The following is an 18,377-nucleotide window of genomic DNA, read 5'->3' as shown; positions in this document are numbered from 1 at the left end:
GAAGTGTCCACTCGGTTCCCCCGCCTGGTGTGAGACAAGAGCAAGGAGAAGGAGGAAAACGTCGATCATACTCTGAAAGTTGACAACAGCCATGTCACTGTCATTACGATGGACGTTTTCCCCTTCTCCCAGGTAGGGGAAACGTCTGAGCAACTTTTCATCTTTCCCTAACCGTTTGACGTTTTTTGATGCTCGAATAGTCAAGTAATTATCGTTGTCGAAAATATGTCAGCGCGAATGTGTCGGCAGCGAGTACCGTCGGTGTTAACCGTTAACGTGAGCTGTTTGTGAGCAGCCTTCAGACTCCCGAGGAGCCCCAGGACGACAGCAGCCATCACCCGTCAGACATGAACAACCCATCGCAGAACCCGAGCAGAAACAGAACCCGGGTGGGTCTTCTTCTCTACTTAAAGAAGAGATAAAAGTACAACATATCTCATCACTTCATGACATAATCTGTCATGTTTATTGTAATAATAACAGTCCACCAACATTGGCACGCTACATCCATCCATACAAACACACACACCAATAAAAATGAAAAGAAATAAACATTGTAAATATATGTCTGTGTCTGATGAATCTATTATATCTGATTTAATGACAAAACATTTTGATGATGTTCTAGTTACATAATAATTTTTTGAGACACACCTGTAGAACGGCTGCAACTCAAGCCACGGCCCCCCCTTGTCTGGGTCCAGATGGGTCTGTGAGCGGCCCTGGGGCCAGATGTTGACTGTGCAGTCGTGTGAGCTGAACACTCTGGTCTTATAGTTGTATAATGCAGTGTGGCATATGTTTGTTAGTTGTCAGTGTGACAGAAAGGTTTATGTGTCTGTTGTCCCAAAACATTTGTATACAGGTGCAAATCTTCCACAAATATTGTATAAACTGATGTCATCAACTTCATCAAGGATATACACAAAAAAAGAATATCTGTTGATCCTGAAAAAGAACAAAACAGCATTTATATTTACATTATTATCATAACAATTAATTCCTTTCTGCCATGTCTTCATTCCAGTGAAGCGTATTGACTGAACGGGCCCTGCTGTAGCTCAATCGTTTGGTGTATGTGTTTTTCTTGCATCCCAGCTGGGGACAATCCACATTGGCTCTTGATGAAGAGATGCTTCAGGTGCTGGATGCTCCTTGACGCAGTGAATCCTGCACCAGACACAGTTTCGCCCAACGACAGGAGACGGAGGAGCACAGGGGGCGTCCCTGCTTGCAGGACAGGAAGAGGAAGGCTGAACATGGACTCCAAGACAGAAGGAAACCAGCATGGCCATCTGACAGCAAAGACCTCGCTCAGCAGCTTCTCTTCAGTGAGACTCGGAGGAATCGGAGCGAGTTGATGGAGCTCCACAGAACGGGCAGTCGGTGCCGGCATCCACCAGTGCATTTTCTCCGAAGAAAAATAGTGGTCAACAAGCAGAAAGCTCACCCGGTAAGTCAACCTGCACATCACTGCAATATTTCCTGTTTCAAGTTGCTCCGACCTGAGCCTGACTCCGGTCTGGGCCGAACCCAGTGTCTCTGCAGAGGGAGACGATCAAAGACAACGACTTCCTAGTCCTTATTCTGATAATACACTCAGTCATATAGCATAAGCTCCTAGCAGGAGGGGCAGCACCTCCAGACCGTCCGATTTGGGGGTGGGGGGGTCCAACCCCCCGTGGCACGTGTCCAACTGCTATCAAGCGTCCTTCAATGAAATCACAAATTTTTATCGACTTGTAAATGTCTTTGTACTCTTTATCTTTCAGTGCACTGAAGCGTGCATCCAGAAGAAGGAACTCTCCATCTCTGGATGTTTCCGACGACTACATCTTGTTCAGTCCCACACGTCGTGCAGCGGCCATGAGAAAGGCCAAACTCCAGAGATCATTTCAGAATCAGTCTGCTTCCGTGCTCACAGTCCCCAGTGGATTGGAACTCAGTACTGTTGGTGACACTTTACCTCAGCCAGGTGGCTTTTATTTTTGGTTGATATCTTTATTTCAATCAAATAAAATGAAATGAGACAAAAATGAAAGTAAACTTCAGGAGATTGAAAACAAAATAGTAGCTTTCATAACCCAACTGAGTTTACATGAGCAAAAAGGAGGAGGAAGCAGTATGAACGTCCCTTCTAAATTGTACTTTTTAAAAATATAATCACACACAGTGAGAGAATCAACACACAGTACACAGTGATGTGCCTGTAATGTGCGAGAAGCATACAAATGTATGTGTGTTTGGTGTGTGTATATATATATACATATACACACACACATTTCACATTCAACATTCAGCAATCACCTTGTCGTAATCATTTACCAGCGTGCATCTGAAGAATCATTTCTTTGTAACTCTTTTTAAACAGAATTGTACTCGATATGTTTTTAATTTCAGTGCTCAGTCTGTTCCACAGTTTTGCAAACACTGGGAACCTTTAGATTTAATTTCTGTCCTGAAACAGTAAACATTCTTTAAAGTACACTTACACGTACACATACAAACTTATTCACACACTGACATTTCTCTGAATGTGTCTACTTTACATTTATTCTCCCTGTGTTGTATTCAGTTTAGTCCAAGTCGATTTTTGTGTTACGTCGTTAGGAATGTGATCTCCGTCTGTGTGTTCCTCCGTAGGCGTCGCTTTGTGCGCTCCTGCGGCGCAGACTGACCAGCTGTCGTTATCCAGTTGGGGTTTACCGAAGCCTGTCTTAGAGTGCTACCAGAAACACAGAGTGACACACATGTTCGAATGGCAGGCCCAGTGTCTCGCCATCGGACAGGTGCTGCAGGGCGGGAACCTGGTCTACTCCGGTGAGGGAAAGACCTGAGGAATGAACAGGAGTCCCTTTACAGGTGTCCAATTTCACCTTGAATCCATCGCTTGCAGCTCCTACGAGTGCTGGAAAGACTCTGGTGTCTGAGCTGCTGATGCTGAAGCGCGTATTGGAGACAAAAAGAAAGGCTCTCTTCATCCTGCCGTTTGTGTCCGTGGCCAAAGAGAAGATGCACTACCTGCAGGTAAGGAGGACGACATGTACACGCTGAGGTCTTTAGGGTTCTGTTCAGACGTCTGTTCTCCCCGTGCAGAGTGTATTTGAAGAGGCTGGTGTACGTGTGGAGGGGTACATGGGCAGCACGTCAGCCGCCGGCGGCTTCACAGCACTGGATGTGGCTGTTTGCACCATCGAGAGGGCTAATTCTCTTATTAACAGGCTGATTGAGGAGGACAGCATGGGCACACTAGGTACTGGACCTGGGGGCGGGTTTAGTGAAAACCCAGAGTTTGTTCATCCTGAAATGAGGAAGAATGTCTCCAGAATTCTCCTTATTTCAAAGTTACTGACGAACTGAATTCAACTCTGAAGACGTTTTCTTCGGTTCATGCTGGGGCCGGTCCCGGTCAATGTCAATGGGTGAACCTTTGCTTCTTGACACTGCCACTGCCACTTGACTTGCTGCCCTCTTCAGAGTTTGACTTGATTTTTGTCAGTTTACATGAAAATAGAACTGAATTCAGGATGAACAGATTCAGAGTTTTCACTGCAAAATCAATTTCAAATCAAAATGTTGAATTTTGTTTTTTAGACAGTCTTAACTGGTTTCAAGCAAATTTTCACTGTTTTCACTTTTCAATGTTTTTTTTCTCATTAAAATCAAAAACATAGTTCCACCGGCACATTTTTCAGCTTATCTCAAGTGAAAATTTGCTAGAGACAAGTGAAAAATGTTGAAAATCAAGTCAGTTTTTTAGGTGATGTGTTTTCTTTAAAAATATGTTCAAATCTTGTGTTAAATTGATTTAGTGTCTATAAATGAGACAAACACTTGTAGCGTATGTTGTCATTGTCGGAATGACTTCAGCGTGCGTTATTTTCACCTGCAGGAATGGTGGTGGTGGATGAGTTACATATGGTTGGCGATTCAGGGAGAGGATACCTACTTGAACTCCTCCTGACCAAAATCCGCTACATCACACAGAAGCAGAGCACATCAGGGTTTGTGTGTGAAGTCCTCCTGGTCCGACGGGACCGTCTGTGACCTCCACATGTTCATGTGTCCTTCTGTCTGTGCAGGTCTCTGTCCGACGGCGTACAAATAATAGGTATGAGCGCCACCTTGCCCAACCTGTCCCTGTTGGCTGGCTGGTTGAGTGCAGAGCTTTACCAGACCGACTTCAGACCTGTGCCCCTGCAGGAGCATCTGAAGGTGGGCAGCAAACATCTACGACAAGAGCCTGTCTGTGGTTCGACAGTTCACTCCTGCGCTCCAGGTTAAGGTAAACGGCACAGAGGTGGTCCCATGTCCGTCTTCAGTCAGGAGTCATCCCTCCTCGCCACTACAACAAGTGTCTGTGTGTGTCTGTGTGTCTGTGTCTGTGTCTGTGTCTGTGTCTGTGTGTGTGTGTGTGTGTGTGTGTGTGTGTGTGTGTGTGTGTGTGTGTGTGTGTGTGTGTGTGTGTGTGTGTGTGTGTGTGTGTGTATTCATCAGGGCGACGACGAGGCACATAGTCAGCTTGTGTTATGAGACGGTGCGGGACGGACACGCTGTGTTGCTCTTCTGTCCGTCGAAGAACTGGTGTGAGAAACTGGCCGACAGCATCGCCAGAGAGTTCTACAACCTCAGACATGCTGGTAAATACTTTCAGCATGTCACCCACCGGGGTCTGTTCCAGGGAGCAGCTTTAGAGGTTTGTCAACTTTACAGTTTTTCACGTAAACCGACGGAAATCAAACCAGCCGTCTTTGAATCTTCATGTAGGAATTCAGTTCATGAGTCATTGACCGTTTCCACCACTGGAGGAATGAAAAGACATAAAAAGTAGAAATTAGGAGGTAATAAGCAAAAATGATGAAATGAAAAGTCATCATCTGGAGATAATTGCAGTACAGGTTCCGAGTCCCACAAAACGGACACACACATTTGTAGTTTGGACTTTTTATCTCATAGTTTTATTTTCTTCAGCGGCGGACGCACACGTCTAAAAACATTAGCTCTTTTTTCTACATTCTAGTGATTGTTCACTGCACCTGCTCTCTGAAACGGGCCAGGCGGCACCAACAGTTGAGACTGATGGACTCCCCACCCCCATGTTCTGAACTACACACTGACCCCCGTTTGTTCTGTCTGTTTTTTCACTGACGCTGACCACAGCTCCTGCAGGCGCTCCGAGTGAGGCAGAGCCCCCACCGGTGGGTCTGGATCAGAGCGGTCTGGTGGGACGTCGTCGCCCAGCTTGAGACGAACCCCCCGCGGGTTTAGACCCGATCCTCCAGCGCACCGTGCCGTGGGGGGGGTGGCGTTCCACCACGCCGGTAAACACACAGGACACGATTCTCCTTCAGTAGGAAACGCTGAGAGTCGATCAATCCTAGTTGACACACGTGTGACAAGATGAAACCTGTTATCATCATCATCACACATCAAACGTGACCTGTTCAGTTCAAAACATCCAAATGTTCCATGGGAGGAGGACAGGAAGGGTTCTGGGTGTGTTCTTTTCCAAAGTCAGGACTAAACAGTTCTCTCAGCTTTTCCTCATGTCATTCACCAGCGAGCAGGTTTACTGAACACAGCCAAGAAGTTTGTTTCGTCATGAAATGAGAAAATGAACCGGTGCCGGTGAAATCATCGCCGTCCCGGTGGAAGTAAGAACCAGCGTGACTTGTCCCAGGTCTGACGTTCGATGAACGTGACGTGCTGGAGGGAGCCTTCCGTCAGGCTTGGTGAAGGTCCTGGCAGCCACCTCCACTCTGTCGTCGGGGGTGAACCTCCCGGCCCGCAGGGGTCATCATTCGAACCCCTATGTTCAACGGACCACCTGTTGGACCCGCTCACGTTACAAACAGATGGCTGGACGGGCGGGGAGAAAAGGAGTGGACACCACAGGTACACAATAAAAGCAAAGGCTAGCGCTTTCCCCGCTCCACGGTTCCAGCTCGGCTCCATCTGCCCGGGTTTGGTTCCGTTGGATGTGGGTCGTGATGTAGTCACTGGTCAGAGATCGTTCCCTTCGCTCGTGTCCTCCCTCCAGGGGAAAGTCTGTTGCTGTGTAAGGAGGCAGAGCGTCAGAAAGGTGTCAGCCTCCCTCAGCGGAGCTCTTCAGCCAATCAGCAGCTGCCTGGTGAGGAGGGAGGGCGAGGGAGTCACCACCAGCATGCCTACGCGCCATCCCTGGAGGTAGGATTGAAATTGAAGTCGGTGTGGATCGATTCTTCGATGTTCCTGACTGTCACTGACGTCATCCTGACTGGCAGATTGTTGTCGGGGGCGTGGCCAGCACCCCGCAGGATGTCAGGCTGTACGCTTCTTGCACGTTACTGGCTGCCAGCATGAGGTGTGACGGCAAAGAGGAGTCCCTGGAGGAGTCCAGCAAGGGGGGCGATAGAGGCCTGTGTTGAATGGTTGATGGAGAATGAATTCATGAGCATCCAGAAGCACGGACAAGGTACCTGTGTGTCACCTGTGTCAGCGAGCAAACCGTTCAGTTACCGATTCAGTTGACGTCACATCGAAACAGAATCTGCAAAGACGTTTCATAGCGTCTCTTTTTGGGGTCATTTTATGGTTGTATTTGACCTTCATTTAACCTGTAAACTCCAGCCAGCAGCACACAGATGATGACCGATACGATTAAAAGACAGTTTGAATCTACAACCCATGACTGCAAAGCCATGAAGTAAAAGATGGATTTAAAGATCCAACCAGTTTGAGTTCAAAGGGCAGATGAATCATGGTGACAGTTAGAAACAGAGGTCGACATTTGAAAAAGCACTCGGAGAGCACAGACCTCCACCATGCAACTCGTTTCCACCCAATATGTTTTTAAAATATTTTTGACAACAGCCATTACCCTCCTTGGTGGAGGTGGTAGGACGGTCCTACAGCAGTGGAATTAGCCCCCTTACACCGATGATGTCATTGAAATTGTTTTACATCCATGTGACCTTTCCAAAGTCCCCTTTCCCACACGGACCGTCACCCTCTCTGTGTGTGTGTGTGTGTGTGTGTGTGTGTGTGTGTGTGTGTGTGTGTGTGTGTGTGTGTGTGTGTGTGTGTGTGTGCCCCCCTCCAGAGGAGCGTTACTGTCCCCACTCAGCTCGGTGCCGCCACCCTCTCCTCCTCCCTTTCCCCTCCAGAGGCTCTGGGGATATTTGCAGATCTCCAGCGGGCGATGAAAGGCTTTGTGCTGGAAAACGACCTGCACATTCTCTATCTGGTAGATAGAAACACATCTGATCTACACACACACACACACACACACACACACACACACACACCACCCCAGCAGCCCTCAGCAGACGTTGTTTGACCCCCCGGCTCAGATCACACCCTTGTACGCCGAGTGGACCACCATCGACTGGTACCAGTTCTTCTGTCTGTGGGAGCAGCTGTCCTCCTCCATGAAGCGGGGTGGCCGAGCTGGTGGGCGTTCAGGAAGGGGGTTCTCGCCCGGCTCCGTCAGTTGCAAACCTGTCGCCAAGACGGAGAAGCAGCGAAGACAAATGGCCGTTCACAAACGGTGATGTGTGGACGTGGTTTACAGGAGCCTCCACCCCGTTTCTTTTCTTCACTGGGTTCGTTCTTGTTGTCTCGTCACAGGTTCTTCACCACGCTGGTTCTACAGGACCTGGTGAACGAGGTGCCTCTGGGATCGGTCGCATCCAAGTACAACTGCAGTCGTGGGCAGTTACAGTCTCTCCAGCAGTCTGCTGCTACGTATGCAGGTTCCTGCTTCATATTATTTCATTCAAAACCAACGTTAAGGTAAATAGACGAACCAAAGGAAGAGAATCCCAGTCCTTGAATGAAAATGAGCAGGAGGACAAAGTACCGTTCAAAAGTTTGGGCTCATCCAGACAGTTTCAGCTCCAGATCTTCTCTCATCAACAGTGTTCATCTGTGCAAACATAATTGCACAAAGGTTTTCGAATCACCATCCAACTTTTAACATGATTAGCTGACAAAATGTAGCATTACAACACAGGAGTGATGGTTGGTGGAGATGGCCTCTGGAGATGGACGTAGATGTTCCATTACAATCATCTGCTCCCAGTTAGAAGAGTCATTGACCACCTGTCTAGACGAGTCTGATTCATTTAACGTTGTCGTCATTGAAAAAAAAAAAAAAAAGCTTTTCTTCCAAAAAGGAGGACATTTCTAAATGACCCCAAACTTTTGAACCCTAGTGTATCTATAGATCTACGCGTTCAGGGAATCACCGCAGTTCCAGCAGTAGGTGGGTTCTCAACCTGTGGCCCGTGGACCAGACCCAGGTTAAAAGAGCTCAACGAGGGGGATTTTCTGGTTCATTGAGAGTCTTTGACTTTTTTGAGTTTTCATTATCTGTTGTACTCGTCCGTAAACGTGTCTGTGACGTTTTCAGTCGATGTCAAACCAACAACACTGGGTGTGTCCCCTCAGGGATGGTGACGGTGTTCTGCAGGCGTCTGGGCTGGAGCAACATGGAGCTGCTGTTGTCCCACTACCAGACCAGACTGAGCTTTGGGGTCCAGAGGGAGCTGGTGGACCTGGTCCGAGTTTCCCTTCTGAGTGCGACCCGAGCCAGAGCGCTGTACGCTCAGGGCCTCTGTACCGTCGCTGAACTCGCCAGGGCGTCAGTGGCCGACGTGGAGAAAGCCCTGAGGAACGCCGTCCCGTTTAAGAGGCGAGTGACACAAACCCATATCAGTCAACTCAAAGACTCACCAAGAATAGTTGTTATTTCTGGTCAAAATCTAGGATAATAGGAAAAAAACATTTTTTGTTGACTATGGTGACGTTTTCTGGTGTTGTGTCTTATTTTACATGTCAGGTGATTTTAAAAAAAAACGATCAATTACACATTTTGATGAGAAAAATAAGACCAATATTCTGAGTAAGATCTTGAATGTTTGCAGTGTATTATGATTATTATTTGAGGCAAAACAGAAATAAAACTTAAAGACAACATTATTTACTTTATCGATCGTATGTAAAACAGCTTGATTGTGTCACACCTAAAAGACAAGACTCGTGTGAACCCTGAACCATGACATCTTATCCCCTCCTGTCACACTGGTGTTCCTCCTCAGCTTGAAGCGCGCGGTGGACGAGAGTGAGATGGAGGCGGGCTGAGCGACGGAACCTCCGCTGTGTGTGGGGTCACTGGTGGGCGGGCTCTGACGGAGCAGGAAGCAGCGGTTGCGATCGTGGCGGAGGCGAGGCTCCTCCTTCAGGACGACCTGGCCCAGCTGGGAGTCCAGTGGGACCCGACAACGCTCCCTGCCGGGGCTCCTGCTGTGAACGCCACAGACCACTGTCTCAGCGGTGACCCGCCGAGCTCCTGGGTCAGCTCCCAACCGGCACAGCCACAAGTCACCACAGACCAGGGACAGGGAGGCCACGGAACGCCGAGCAGAAGACGAGAGGAGAACGGGCTGAAGGGGGGCGCGGGGGCGAGGGAAAACCAGGTGGTGGAGGGGGAGAGAAAGGCAGACATTTGTGAAGTAGAAGAAACTCCGGCGGAGAGAGTGACAGACGCAAAGGAACACCAGAGAAGATTGAACGTACCCGGCGAGAATGAAGAAGAAAATCATGATGAACGTCGCCACAAATCTCCCCAGAGAAGACGAGAGTTGGAAAAGGTGGATCGGAGTCAGGTGTCAGCCAGAAAAGAACCAAATGGTCCCACCGGATCTGAACGAAGCCTCACCCAGGAATTATCTGACATCGTCTCCAGCCCTTCACTTCAACTCCAACCACCCCCGGAGCCGGGTCCTCCCCCTCTGTCGCCCCCTCGCTTCAGAGCCCCGACATCCAGGGCAGAAGGGCAACAACGTGTTTGCACATCGAATCCCAGCGTCTCAGCGGTGCATTCGAGAGTCCTCAGCAAAGTCCTGCACTCCATTCAGACAGACAAAGACCTGCACCACTCCACCACCTCCACTCCCCAGGGTTCCACCCCTCCCCTCGAACCTGGGGCCAAACGGAGAAGGAGAGAGGGCGATGGAGAGGTGGACACCTTTTCATCTCCAGAGCTGTACGCAGGACTGGAAGACCCCCACGTCAGAAAGGAAGAAGAGACGTTCGGGGACAGTTTTGAACTGGACACGCAGACGGAGAGGATCATCGCCCAGCCAGAGAACGAACCCACAGACGACACGGGAAGGGATGGAGGGACACGGCCAATGGGAGCTGGAGATGGAGGAGACCAGGGGCTGGAGCCCACACTCCACCTTTCCCTCACTGACAGTCAGATGGAGCTCATCCTGAGACACCAGCCACCAGGTCAGTCATCAGTCGTCTGTACATGTGTTCACGTATGGTAATTACGGTAATCAGAAAACCAACGGTTCCTGAAGGCTGGGAAGTGTCATGGGTTCTTCTACGTGGCATGTAGAAGACGCTAGAAGGAGAAAACCTCCATCAATCCATTTTCTCTGGTGTCGGAAGCTGGCGAGTCATTACCGTAATGACAGCAGCGACTTCCAGGAACCGAAGGATGTGTACTCCTTCTCCTAGCTCCTTCTTCACTCCAGGTAGAGGAACCGATGACAGCTTTCAGGAACTGATTTCTGATGGCACAAATAGTTGTGTAATTACGGTACTCCAAAGTATGCCAGGTGAATGTACTGGCAGTGATAACTTAAAGGGTTCAAATGCTGGATGTTGTCACAGGTGTCAGCGGACCCTGACGGCGGTGTGGATGAAGCTGCGTCTGACCACGTCAACAGAAGCAGTAGCTTCCTGTTCGACAGCCTGTATGACAGCCCCCTGCTGGCCGCTCAGGAGGAGGACGAGGAAGAGGAGGAGGAGGAGGCGATCGGCCAGCAGCAGCGCCGCCGCCGCCGCAGCCAGCGTCTGGCCGACGAAGAGGCCGAGAAGCAGGAGGCCATCCAATGGGGCGAGTCCTCTTTCAACCTGTCCGAATGGGGCGACTCAGTGTTGGTGGGGCGAACACTTTCTGGACAAACAGATCGGGTTCGGAGGGAAAGAGCCAGAAGCGAACCGTGACGAATCACCGCAACGGAACGTTGACCCCGATCTGACCGAGGAACCACGGTCACGGTGTGAACCTGCTGCGACGGCTGCGGCTCCCCCCGCTCAGAGAGCACACGTCAGCAGGGAAACACGTCCGTGTGACGCAGGCCAGAAGAATCCCTGTGACGGAGACCTGGGGGGAAGGGACGAGGGTGGAACCGTGTCCGAGAAGGAAGAAGAAGAGGAGAAAGTCCCTGCTTCTCTGTCGGATCACACCATGTTAAAACAGATCCAGGATCCACCCGCCGGCGGCCTTCACTGCAGCCCCGGTCTGCAGGAGATCCTCGACCGCTGGCCCAGCATGTCGGACACGTGGAGCAACGCGTCGGCCCTCGTAGCCAACGACTCCTTCGCTGCTGCTGCAGCAGACGGCCCCGGGCTAACGGACCCTCCTCGACCCGTTGGTCAGGATAGAGGGAAGCCGGATGTCGCAGAGAGACCAGGCTCCGCCGGTGACCTCATCCCCCCGACGCAGCAAACGCCGCCCGTCACCCCACGGATAAAACTGACCACCTCCTGTGTCCCGGTCGCCCGTCCCAGCTCAGCCGCTCAGGCCGCTCGACGCCCTCAGCGTGCGCAAAGTGTCCGGACATTCGGCCCAAACGTAGCAAAGACCTTTCCGGCTCGTTTGCTGACAAAAAAGAGTCGGATGTGGAGGCGGAGCCAGAATCGGAGCAGGACGGTGCTCCGCCCCGGTTCCCCCACGCACGGCCTCCACATGAGACCTGAGGCTGAAACGTCAGACACGGACGAGGGGTTCACTCTGCAGCTCTCCCAGGACGCAGCACTCTGCTCCAGCGACTCTGGAACTTTCTCCATCATCGATGTGGCAAGTGACCGACGCCTCTTCAGCACGTTCATCAGCGAGTGGGAAAACACAGGATCGGTACTCCATTGCTTTGGCCTGTGAGAGGAGGGAGCCAGAGGAGGTCGCGGGAGGGAAACATAGGAGAGGGTGAGAGACATTTGTATGTATTGTATGTATGTATTTGAATGTTTATTATTATGCACCTCAGACTGTTGAGTTTGAATCATGTTTTTATGTCTGTTTCTCTTTTAATATATTTGGTTTTATTTTACTATCTTATCACCTGCTAGCTTTCATTTTCTTTGTATTTTATTTGTCAGTGTTTCCTCTTGTCATCGTTTTGTAATCATTCTTGCGTCGTGGTTCTGGGTGGGTTTGAATGAACCGTGGATGGATACAGTCTGACTGACTGCTGGACTGTGTTCCATGTCAGGATCCCATCAGAGGCTGGCTGATGGTTTTCCAGTCAGAGACAGTGGAGGACTGGTGCTGGGTGGGACTGTCTGTGTGCTGGGGACAGAGAGATGCCTACTACGTGTCCCCTCCAGCAGGAGCAGAGCAAAGGTACGGACGCACCGACGACGCACCGGCCTTCCCCCGACGGCCCACCCACGGCCCACCGACCTCTGTTTCCCCTCAGGGTTGAGTTCCAGCCTGGAGCCCCCGGCCCTGGACGTCGAGCTGCCGGTGAGCGAGCGTCTGCGGGAGGTGACGTCCTGTCTGAACGCTCGTCGTCTGGTCTGCGGGGGAGGGTGGTGGTGACGTACGACATCATCCAGGTGTATAAGACGCTGGTGCTGAGCTGTGACATCAGCTTGGACGGGAAGTACGAAGATCCAAAGGTGACTAAACTAGTTACATAATTAAACTACCAGTTACTTCACTGGAGACAAATGTGTAAGTAAATCACAGTTCTAGAAATATTCCTGATTGTAATGTCCGTTATGTTAGTGATCCCAGTTTGTCAGTCAGTCACAGTTTCACCTTTCTACTGTTGAAGAACATTCACGACACACAGTCCACCGTAAAGCGGTGAATGTGTGAATCTGTTTGTGTGATATTTGTCTGGTTATCGTAGAACATTATCCCCATAGTTCCACCAAGTTTCATCTGGATCCAAACATGTCAGAAGTTGTCCTTTTGTCATTTTTTTTCCTGGTTGGGTGGGGTGATTTTCACCTCTGGGCCACCGTACGTCTGACACCGTAGCTGCAGTTCAAACACTGACACATCTCAACAATGGAAGTATTCATTCAGCATTTAGAAAGGTCCGATCTAAGAACACATGAAACGTTACGATTCCATTTGACCACACACGTCTCCAAAGGAACCGTCCCGTCTCCACTGGACAGGTTCTCCGAGCCCAGCGGGGCTGAGGTCACTAAGCAGCATGTGTCCTGTAGGTGGCGTGCTGGCTGCTGGACCCGGGCGCTGAGGAGAGGACTCTACCCAACATGGTGACCGTGTACTGTCCCGGAGGAGTTACCTCTGCTGGACGGACTGGGGAATGCGCGGGCACACTGTCCGCGTGTGAGGGCGGCGACCACGAGCGTGCTCGTCTACGCCGTCATGAACCACGTGACGGGACTGCTGGAGAAAGACGACGTGCTGGGTAGGAAGGCCGCGCCGTCACACAACCTGTCGCTGAGATGTTTCACACGGATGTTTTCTGGTGTTCAGAGTTTTTCCGGAGCACCGAGATGCCGTCCCAGGTGTGTCTGGCTCTGCTGGAACTGAACGGAGTCGGCTTCAGTGCTGACGAGTGCGAGCGACAGAAGCACGTGATGCAGGCCAAACTGTCGGCGCTGGAATCACAGGCGTACGACCTGGCTGGACGCAGCTTCTCGCTCACCAGCGTCGATGACGTCGCACAGGTCTGAGACAGCGCCGGGTCAGCTGGGGTCAGCTGGGGTCAGCCGGGGTCAGCTGGGGTCAGGGGAGGTTTGGGTCCCTTCTTACGGTTGGTGGTTGTTGTAGGTTTTACTCACAGGTGTGTGTGTGTGTGTGTGTGTGTGTGTGTGTGTGTGTGTGTGTGTGTGTGTGTGTGTGTGTGTGTGTGTGTGTGTGTGTGTGTGTGTGTGTGTGTGTGTGTGTGTGTGTGTGTGTGTGTGTGTGTGTGTGTGTGTGTGTGTGCGCGCGCGCGCGCATCCTGGGCTCTAGGTTTTGTTCTTTGAGCTCCACCTGCCTCCAAACGGTGATGTGGGCGGGGCCAAATGTAAGAAGACCCTGGGCTACACCCGCAGAGGAGGCGGGCCGAGTTCGCCTGGGGAAGCAGTTCAGCACCACCAAGGTGACATGGGGGGGTGGGGGGGCAATGAGCTGCAGCCTGTGGTGTCGGTGGGCCGACGGCTGACGGGCGATGTTCTGTCAGGATGTTCTAGAGAAGCTGGCGTCCTCTGCACCCGCTGCCGGCGTCATCCTGGAGTGGAGGAGGATCACCAGCGCCCTGACCAAAGTGGTGTTCCCGCTGCAGAGGGAGAGGAAGCACCACCCCTCCCTGGGGATGGACAGGATCTACCCCCGTCGCCCAGACGCACACGGCCACAGGTCAGCACACAGGCCACGTTTGTCGTTGTCATGGAGACGGGCGCGTGGAGCATCCAGTGTGGTTTCTCCTCTTTAGGTCGCGTGAGCTTCACCGAACCCCAACATCCAGAACGTCCCCAAAGACTTTGAGATCCACCTGCCCACAGCGGTGGCAGAGGGCCCGCCTTCACAGGACGGTTACCACGGAAAACATCCAACTCAGGTAGCCTCTCCGCCGGGCCACAGTCGAGCCCTGTGATTTCCTGATCGTCAGCCATGTTTCCCCAACAGGAAGAGGAGACAGTCGGTGGTCGCTGAGAGTCCCGAACGAGGCCCGGCGTTCTCCGTCAGCATGAGACACGCCTTCGTCCCGTTTCCAGGTGAGTGAACGGTTGTCAAGTACAAACACAGAATGACAGAAATGCTGTATTATTTGACCATTATTTGACCACCACCAAGGGTTTACTGGATTTTCTCCAGAGTTTTCTCAGACTGATCTATTGTGCAGCTGACGTTGACTCCAAATAAATGATCTTGTGGGGACAATTTAGTGTCTTGAAAACCTGATGTGACTTCCAGGGCTCTGTCTAAAAACTAAAATGGGCCTGAACATATTTAAGGACAATTCAGATATAACAAGAGTGTAATTTGTTTCTGTTTCCGTTCAGTTTGTTCAATAAAAAACATGTGATCAGTGAGGAATGATACGAGCAGACTGAGGGCTCCAACCCTGATTCAGTATGTAGAAACAGCATGTCAGAGGTCATTGGAGGTCATTTGGAGGTCTGTGTGTGTGTGTGTGTGTGTGTGTGTGTGTGGTGTGTGTGTGTGTCCTGACACGTCTGCAGGGGGAATGATCCTCGCAGCCGACTACTCTCAGCTGGAGTTGAGGGTGTTAGCTCACCTGTCCAAAGACCCACGGCTCCTACAGGTTAGAACAGTCTGTGGACAGCAGAAACACACCAACGGGATGAACACACCACACAGTGTGTGTGTGTGTGTGTTGTGTGTGTGTGTGTGTGTGTGTGTGTGTGTGTGTGTGTGTGTGTGTGTGTGACAGGTGCTGAACGGAGGAGCCGACGTGTTTCCGCTGCATCGCTGCCGAGTGGAAGAGCATCGACCCGCAGACGGGTGACCGACGGACTCCGACAACAAGCCAAACAGGTCCTGGGAGGAGCGGGGGGGCAGGAGGACACGCACCAGGAACACGCTGGGGTGGCGGGAGTTCGTTCACGGCGTCGGTGTGTGTTTTACAGATCTGTTACGGCATCATCTACGGAATGGGAGCCAAGACTCTGGGGGAGCAGATGGGAGTGGAGGAGGACGACGCAGCCTGCTACATCCAGAGCTTCAAAAACAGATACAGAGGTAATGAACGACAAACTACCACCACGGAATGACAAACTACCACCACGGAATGACAAACTACCACCACAGAATGACAAACTACCACCACCACAGAATGACAAACTACCACCACCACAGAATGACAAACTACCACCACCACAGAATGACAAACTACCACCACGGAATGACAAAACTACCACCACAGAATGACAAACTACCACCACGGAACGACAAACTACCACCACGGAACGACAAACTACCACCACGGAACGACAAACTACCACCCACGGAACGACAAACTACCACCACGGAACGACAAACTACCACCACGGAACGACAAACTACCACCACGGAACGACAAACTACCACCACGGAATGACAAACTACCACCACGGAATGACAAACTACCACCACGGAATGACAATCTACCACCACCACAGAATGACAAACTACCACCATGGAACGACAAACTACCACCACGGAATGACAAACTACCACCACGGAATGACAATCTACCACCACGGAATGACAATCTACCACCACGGAACGACAAACTACCACCACGGAATGACAAACTACCACCACGGAACGACAAACTACCACCACAGAATGACAAACTACCACCACAGAACGACAAAACTACCACCACGGAATTACAAACTACCACTTTGTCGAGATTCATTTTGTTCCCACCAGCTATTTTTTTTAATGAGGATATGATGTTGGTTCGGTCATGGTGGTTGTTGTTGTTGTTGTTGTTGTTGTTGTGTGTCTCTGTACCCACCACATTTCTTATTCATCCGACTCTCTGAGAGTCGTCCTGATTGGACGTGGACGAGTTACAACTGTTACAACCGATTCTCCGGTTGTGTCGTGGCTTTCAGGGGTCAACACGTTTCTCAGGGAGACGGTGAGGGGTTGTGTGAAGAACGGGATACGTCCAGACTCTGATGGGCCGCAGAAGATTCCTGCCTGGAATCACCAACACCAACACACACATCAAAGCCCACGTAAGGTTCCACACACACGGATCAGGTTCATCTGTCTGTCAGCAAAGTCACAACAAAGGTTCTGACTGTGTCGTCGTGAAACGTTTCCAGCCTGTTCCCACCGGTGTACATGTTACCTCACAGAAAATGACTAAAAAACTCTGGAAATCCCTTTTGCTCACGATTGATGAGATTTTTTAAAAAAATCGGATTTGTCTCAATTCTTCGGCGATTGTTCTGTAATTTCATTCACGCACGGGGGGGGGGGGGGGGGTCAACTGTCACAAAATTTCATGTGGTCGGATCAAAACCAGGAAAAACGTGGACAGTTAATATGGGAAGATGAACTTATGTACAAACCTGACGAGTTTGGTGAGGATGGGATCCACATTCAGCTGTCAGTCGGCACCAGGACCTGAATCCTCCGTTCTCCTCGTCAAAGGTCCTAGTTGTTGTTACCGCTGGAGAACAGGTTGTGATAATGACTGTGTGGTGTTGTGGTGTGTGTGTGTGTACTACACAGGTGTTAACGTACAGTGCCAGCCAATCAGAGAGTATTGACCCATACTCAGATATTTATGAATAATATAAAACCCTTTCATGCATGAATTGTATAAAGATCAGTTTGTGTTGTCAGAGATGATGGTTGAACGTGTCCTCAGGCAGAGCGTCAGGCTGTGAATACGACTGTACAGGGTTCAGCCGCTGACATCGTCAAACTCGCTACCGTCAACATCCAGAGACGACTCCGAGCGCTCTACCCCACAGCCCCGCTGTCTCACGCACACGCAGGTACCACAACACACACACACACACACACACACACACACACACACACAGAGTCTGCTGGTACCCAGTGATCATTAATCAGACGTGTTCTTCCAGTCCCTCGTCACAGGACGTCGCGTTCCAGAGGCGCCTACTTTGTCCTGCAGCTCCACGACGAGCTCATCTATGAGACCACAGAGGAGAACGTCATACAGGTACGACAACGTTCATGTCACTGAAACACACACAAGTCTGTGTTTCTCAAATAGTGGTCAACAACTGCCCCTGGTGATCCGCCATGGCCATGATGGACGAGCTCACGATAGTCCGTTGGTGAGCCGACAGGGTGAAATCATGTAGTGGTTGGCTTGAAGATGGGGACGGGAACAACCTGCACACTAGACTAGAGATTCTAGAAAGCTCCGACACCGACCGGAGGAATCATGTTGTCCCTGATGTCTGATGCCAGTTCATGATCCATCAGTTTGGGACCAGGGTGATTTGTTGGTGGTCTGGGAGTTTTTTTGGGGGGGTAATTGGCCATTGGTCTGAAACAAACTAAGTGATGAGTCGTTGCAGTGACCGTTTGCGATGCCACTGTTCTCTCCGTCAGGTCGCTCAGATCGTGAAGAGGGAGATGGGAGTCGGCAGTGAAACTCTACGTAAAACTGAAAGCTAAAGTCAAAGTGGGGCCCAGCTGGGGAAACCTGCAGGACCTGGATCTATAATGTGATTTTTTTTGTACTGTGAAGTTCAGGTTCTTAAACAGAACCGTTTTTAAGTTTTAAACTGCTGCATGAAATGTAACATGATATTTAACTGCACTATTTATGACTTGTGTACAGTGTCAAATATGCAATAATATCTTCTGTCTGATCATATGCTGCTTTATGTTGTGTAATAAATGAATC

General features: G+C 50.6%; 1 protein-coding gene across 1 annotated transcript; it reads left to right on the top strand.

Annotated features, from left to right (window-relative positions):
* Window positions 1–1,772: 1,772 nt before the first annotated feature.
* On the top strand, window positions 1,773–18,194 carry LOC144738575 (DNA polymerase theta-like; the record flags this gene model as incomplete). The annotated part of the gene is given in 57 exon segments (XM_078621577.1): window positions 1,773–1,975; window positions 2,644–2,820; window positions 2,897–3,027; window positions 3,097–3,253; window positions 3,893–4,004; window positions 4,083–4,224; window positions 4,226–4,285; window positions 4,498–4,509; window positions 4,511–4,640; window positions 5,170–5,297; window positions 5,300–5,321; window positions 5,681–5,722; window positions 5,725–5,792; window positions 5,794–5,823; window positions 5,825–5,845; window positions 5,847–5,895; window positions 6,041–6,093; window positions 6,095–6,166; window positions 6,168–6,203; window positions 6,264–6,379; window positions 6,381–6,454; window positions 7,082–7,095; window positions 7,097–7,225; window positions 7,332–7,528; window positions 7,609–7,733; window positions 8,431–8,674; window positions 9,081–9,117; window positions 9,119–9,148; window positions 9,150–9,335; window positions 10,666–10,935; window positions 11,096–11,899; window positions 11,901–11,957; window positions 12,281–12,310; window positions 12,312–12,417; window positions 12,480–12,557; window positions 12,560–12,678; window positions 13,240–13,305; window positions 13,307–13,448; window positions 13,517–13,710; window positions 13,997–14,086; window positions 14,088–14,126; window positions 14,208–14,354; window positions 14,356–14,383; window positions 14,460–14,479; window positions 14,481–14,596; window positions 14,660–14,742; window positions 15,211–15,293; window positions 15,423–15,446; window positions 15,448–15,492; window positions 15,494–15,526; window positions 15,619–15,730; window positions 16,594–16,640; window positions 16,642–16,719; window positions 17,361–17,490; window positions 17,584–17,681; window positions 18,080–18,106; window positions 18,108–18,194. Coding segments are annotated over 57 exon segments (5,950 nt in total), but the record flags the coding sequence as incomplete, so codon positions are not given.
* Window positions 18,195–18,377: the final 183 nt, after the last annotated feature.

The sequence above is a fragment of the Lampetra planeri genome, unplaced genomic scaffold (genome assembly GCF_965212315.1).
Source record: "Lampetra planeri unplaced genomic scaffold, kcLamPlan1.2.h2 scaffold_1062, whole genome shotgun sequence".
In the NCBI taxonomy this organism is placed as follows: Eukaryota; Metazoa; Chordata; class Hyperoartia; order Petromyzontiformes; family Petromyzontidae; genus Lampetra; species Lampetra planeri.
The sequence above is the reverse complement of the archived record's forward strand: the minus strand, read 5'-3'. Positions and strand labels throughout refer to the sequence as shown.